Raw genomic sequence first — 6000 nt, 5'->3', positions numbered from 1 at the left:
TAAGCGATCTATTCTGGTGTCTTTGTCAGCCACTCGAGAACGATAATATATTATATAAGCTATTTTGTAAAGGCTGATGAATATACTCTATAACATAATAACAGACTTTTCTTTTCAAAGTACAATTTATACACATTTACCTCAGAAGTTTAGATAGGCCCTAGATAGTACTACTACTAGTAGATGCAATTACAAATTAGTAAGACTGAGTTGTCCAAGTATATTCTTTGAATACCATCTCGTTTTCTAATGAAACATGTTACTGCGTAAACCTGCGATGTTGTCAATGTCTCTCTGTCTTTTATTTTTTTAAATATTGCATGTAGTTCTGTCTCGTTCGCAAGGATGAGGATAGTAAAAACAACAACAACAACAACAGTTTGAGTGTGGCACAATGCGATACGTTTCAAGCGCAAAACCAAGCAATCCACTCGTTCGTAACAGCAAATGCAAGTTTACGACCGCGTCAAAAGAACGCTGCGTCTTACGTCACACGCGGAGTTTGCGCGATGACGTCACATGCACTATGCGATGAACGTAGAACTGAGGTCGCTGTGCGTTTTACGTCATACGGGCGTTCAACCAATGGATGAAATACGTATGGAGGGAGGGGCAGGGCATGGCGACTACAGCAATGGAGTCTCTTCACCTGGATAGAGGTGGGTTGGGTTGTGTGATGGTCGATCGTGGCCGGTGTTTCGTGTATCAAAACGTGCCAGGTTATCGGCTGCCAAACGAGTCGGCGTAGTTAGTCGTTGGTCTCGTTATACTTGATCGTTAATATTTACAGTAAATCGGTAAAGGATTTGGCGTTGGTGTGATATTGACATTGAGCGCGTCGTAGCGATGAGGATGTGGGCGGTTAGGTAGTCGGGGTGAGGGTGATTTCTTGAGCGGTGTGGTGGTGGTGGTGGTGGTGGTGGTGGTGGTGGTGGTGGTGGTGGTGGTGGTTGTTGTGGTTGTTGTGGTTGTGGTTGTAGACTGTACAGTGTACAGGGAGTGATGCCTGATGGCATTCCGACTGGTTTGGTGAAGGTACAAGCGGTTGATGAATGATGGTCAGAGCGGTTTGGTGAAGGTACAAGCGGTTGATGGTCAGAGCGGTTTGGTAGAGGCGGTGAATGCGTTCGCTGTTTGGAGTGGTGATGTTGCAGGGCGAGGGAGTAGTCATTTACATAACTATTGGGCTCGTTGGTCCATTGGACCAAGTTTTAATTGGTCTTCACGATCTTGTAGCATATACCTGCCTGCTGTACTGCTTCAGCATAACTATAAGCTTGCTTTTCCCCCGCAATCCCAGATATGCATGGAATGGGGCGGGAGCGGGGGATTATTATACGTTCGTGATTATTATTGCAAAATTATACGATTATTATTATTGGTTAATATTAATTAATATTTGTTTTATTATTCATATATATATATATATATATTGCAATTAGAATGTCAGGCCGTGGAAGGACCTATTAAGCTGCTCAATACACCTTAACATGACGTGGATTTAAAACATGGGAATTCTTCCGGATTCTTTCTAGTTAATTAGCCGAATCAACTCGGGAGGTCATGGCGATAATTTTAATGCATCACATTCCACATTAGAAACCTCCAGTAGAACCCCCACAAAAACACACACACACACACACAGCGGCCATTCATTCATAGTACATGGTGTTTGGAGGGACGGGGTGTAGGGGTGCGACTGTGTACCGGCACTGGGCAGGCTGTGTTTGTTGGTTCCCGAATTGTTGTGTCTCTCTCTCTGTCTCTGTCTCTGTCTGTCTGTCTCTCTCAAGCTCCCAATGTTTTGTGTGCATTTCCAACTTTCTTTCCCCGTTTCAATTGTTTTCTCCAAAGTTGAGGTTTGAGTAATTGTAATTCTAATTACTAGGACGTGCCCGTACGTGGGTGCCCTTACGTGCGTGCAAAAAAGCATGCGTGCAAACAACAACAACAAAAAAAAACTTTGAAACCACGTGGCAGTAACGACCACAGAACCCCCCCCTCTATTTACATGAAATGGTTTGGTCCATTCGCAACGACCACAGAACCCCCCCCTCTATTTACATGAAATGGTTTGGTCCAAAGCGAACGGTTTGGTCCATTCGATGTGATTCGATGATTCGATGTGAATGGTTTGGTCCATTCGCAACGACCACAGAACCCCCCCCTCTATTTACATGAATGGTTTGGTCCATTCGCAAAGCCAAAGCGAACGGCGAACGGCTAAATCGCCATAGCTCGGTAACTACTTCTCCGATTAATTTCAAACCTTGAAAAGGCACATCCTCGGGTCCCCAGCAATATACCTGGCAAGTTTCAAGTATATCGGACCGGTAGTTGTCGAGAAACAGCGGTCACAGACAAACACACAGACACACAGACATACACACACACACACACAGAGATTACTGGAATTATAGATAGAAGATAGATATGTGCTATGATAAATAATTGTAATTATATGTGGTTTCAAAAAAAAAAAATTTTCAAAGGAAAGCTGAAAGCCACCCACCCCGTAAATTTTCATCTTTCAAAATAGCTCGTTTATATTTATTTATTTATTTTCTATTGGCAGCATTTGACATGCCCACCTTTTACATAATATCATTAGTTTTATATTTTTATGATCCCCAAAAACTTTAACAGTTGCACCTCCAATAGTTGTCCAGACCTGCGGTGGTAGCCATCATGGTTTATACTGGTTTATACGCGGTTCTGAGCAGGCTTGTCGCCATGGCCTGGCGAGACGTGACTGTGTCCACAGACGTCACCCGAGCCATCGAGCTGCTGGATAAACTGCAGAAGAGTGGAGACGTCCCAGTGGAAAAGCTTCAGGCATTGCAGCGAGTTCTGCAGAGCGAATTCTGTACTGCTATTCGGGAGGTACTGTGTGTGTGTGTGCATCTGTATCACAAATTCAGTACATTGCCAATTTACACTTTGTCACTCGCTCTGCAATGTGTGCACGTTGGTTATATAAATCCCAGCAAGTTGTTCAGCTTTCAAAAGACAAAACAACAGCTTTTTCTAAGCTTCTAATCTCTCCTCCTCAGCCTCCTTATTGTCATCGTCGAAGCATTATTGGCTGAGGATGCCGGTGTGCTGCTGATGCGATGCGGTGGTAGCCGTCATGGTTTAGTGACACTTTGTAGGTCATTGCAGGAATTTGGAATTTGTTCAGGATGCTGGCGATAGATCACCTACTCTTTGTAGAGGACACCATGGGATCTCTAATGTCCATCAGAGGGGCGGCACACATTGATGAAACACCGGGATGACAGTTTATAGCTGGGTCGTGGTTCAAACCTAGGCTAGACAGCTTAGAGGTGTGTTCGTACTGCTAGGCCATCCTGCCAGCCTAAACTGCAGCCGATTCATAAGGATAATGGATTTTAAAAAACTAGGGCATTGCCCGTACTATATCTATATCTAAAATTATATCCCCCCCCTCTATTTACATGAAATGGTTTGGTCCAAAGCGAACGGCTTGCGAGTACGGTGACAATCCCCCCCCCTCTATTTACATGCAATGGTTTGGTCCAAAGCGAACGGCTTCCGGAGTTTGGTAAAGAAATCGCCATCGCGTGCACAAACGCGCAGGAAAGCGAATGAATCGCAAATTCGGTTTTATTAGTTTTAAAACATAGTTTAACGCCAACATAGTTTGCAAACGTGAAATAAATGAATACGCTCTCAAATGTGCCATCCGAGGCAGAGTGTGTCCGCCACGTTCGGCACACGCGATCGTTCGCTGCTCTCTGATTGGTTGAATCGTTTTTTGGACATAGCTCGGTAAGTAATTGTCCGATTAATATGAAACCTTGAAAAGGCACATCCTCGGGTCCCTAGCAATATACCTGGCAAGTTAAAAGTATATCGGACCCGTGGTTGTCGAGAAACAGCGGTCACAGACAAACAGACGTACAGACGTACAAACGTACAAACGTACAGACAGAGATTACTGGAATTATAGATAGAAGATATATAATCTGCTTTCTTTGACAAAATTTCAACAAATTTCAACTTTATGCTTCTAGCGCTTTTGTTGTTGATGGTTCGGTCAAAAGCATTTTTGAGCTTTGTAATTAGAAAATGTTTTTCCTCCGTGTTGATGCTGGGCCAATATGAATCAAGGCCTCGCTTCAAAGATAGTTTTACTTGAATGATAAATTAAAACTTTTTTAGGTTTTATGCAATTATCTATTTGTACAAAACGATACTGCCTTTTCTTTCTAGATGCAATGAACAACTGTTTCTAACAAACTCATGTATCTTGTTTACCTTTTCTGTGTTTCTGTAATTATTTCCATGTGTACATGCATAATATTGTTATGGGTCGGGGTTTGAGTATGGCCGAGGTGCATGGGATGGTCGCCGGACCTGCCACTCGCCCTCTAACCCTAAGACCGCCAGCCACGGATAACTCCCCGCAGACGCCGGTTGAGCTAATTACATATACCAGGGTACGCACATCCTTAGTCGTGTTACCTTATTTTATTAATTTAATTAATTGGACTAGGAAACGGCTCCCTCGACATGCACCCAAGTACTTCTTATGGCCGAGCAGAACCGTGAGTGCAGCGTTTGTTAATTGGTGGGGCAAAAACTTCCCATCTATATATTATGTACACGCTATGCCAGACTAATGAAAGAAGAATTAAGTGGATTTGAAAGATGTTCATCAATAAGCAACAAACAACAATCTTTTATACACACAAACATACACTCGTCCAAGCACGTATTTACAATATTTGCAAGCAAGCAAAGTCAGAAGGCACAGGATAGTAGACCTAACTCTAGCACGTATGTTTCCCCCCTTATACAGACTTGCTTGCACAAAAGACATGGCACCATCGTTCAACTGGGAAGGAGATGAGAAAATGTGAGGAGAAAGAAGCACAATGGAGTATGGGGACGACGACTCCTTTAACTCACAAACAGGCGGGGCTATCTCAGCCCAAATATGTGAAGGGGGGGGTGGGCTAGGGGGGAATGAACGGAGAGGATGGGCGGTGTAGTGTTGATAGTGCGCGTAGCGATAGTGTAGGCTTCGAGGAAGAGTGTGAGGTGCAAAGAATGCCTCGACAACGTGGGGACGGAGAGCAGTCATTAACAACTCCTTAGATTCTTAGAAGGTTAATTCTCTTTGTTTGTCCATAGTAGACGGTTAGTGGTTCTTGGAGAAAGCAAGAAAATATAGCCCGAGTGTATTTGCAGCTAATTGGTACGTGAAGGACCTTGTGGCATCACTGTGCCCTCACCTCGCATTCCCCTCACTTCACTCTGGACCTCGCAGTGCGGCTTGTCCTGGACCCACGGCAGTTCATTCTGGACCTTGTGCCATTTGACCTTGTGCCATTTGACCTAGTGCCATTCGTCCTTGACCTAGTGCAGTTCGTCCCATCAGGCGATCCTTCAAGCAGGAAGTTTTCTTCCTGACACGTCCCCGGCACACACGCACACACACGCACACGCACGCACGCACACACACACACACACAACAGCCCCAATCCTAACTGCATCCTGATCTTTACACGTGCCATGCCGGGCATGGCTTTGAGGGAGCAAAGTTCACGCGAGCATCCTTTGACGCTGGGCATCCTTTTCCCATTGGTGCGTGTCCTACTGGGCTGGTGCAGTGATTGGTTGGTGGAAGAAAAAAAAACCCGCATCGTGATGTTCCTGCGGCTAAGGGCGCCTCGCCCCTCCCCATGCTTGAATACTCAAATGGTTCCTTGCTGTGCATGCAAACACTCGAATGGCGCAGCAGTCATCAGCAATCTTGTCACTGCTTCGCACACTCCAATGTTCTGCTGCACTGTGTGTTTGAAACACTGTGTGCATTGTCCTGTGTGATGGATGTGGAAGTGCAGGGAAGGAAGAATGTGGGAAGGTAATTCGACCGGTCCAGAGGATTAATTATTTCTAATGGCGAGGGATTTGGTAGCGCATATGAGATTTGGCGGAGGTTGGTGGTGCCGCCTTGGAGACTGGGTACGG

General features: G+C 44.9%; 1 protein-coding gene across 2 annotated transcripts in view; it reads left to right on the top strand.

Moving 5' to 3' along the window:
* The first annotated feature begins 582 nt into the window (after nucleotides 1-582).
* LOC137412532 (protein lin-7 homolog C-like) overlaps nucleotides 583-6000 on the top strand; it is a 35985-nt gene continuing 30567 nt past the window's right edge. Inside the window, exons 1-2 of one of the 2 annotated variants that reach the window (XM_078769817.1) lie at nucleotides 583-659; nucleotides 2747-2883. In XM_078769817.1, coding sequence (XP_078625943.1) covers nucleotides 590-659; nucleotides 2747-2883 — 207 coding nt within the window. In that variant the 5' untranslated portion in view covers nucleotides 583-589. The remainder of the gene's footprint in view (nucleotides 660-2746; nucleotides 2884-6000) is intronic. The other variant, XM_068097859.2, reaches the window with a different exon arrangement.

Source organism: Myxine glutinosa, chromosome 1 (assembly GCF_964187855.1).
Source record: "Myxine glutinosa chromosome 1, kmMyxGlut1.1, whole genome shotgun sequence".
Lineage (NCBI taxonomy): Eukaryota > Metazoa > Chordata > Myxini > Myxiniformes > Myxinidae > Myxine > Myxine glutinosa.
The sequence above is the reverse complement of the archived record's forward strand: the minus strand, read 5'-3'. Positions and strand labels throughout refer to the sequence as shown.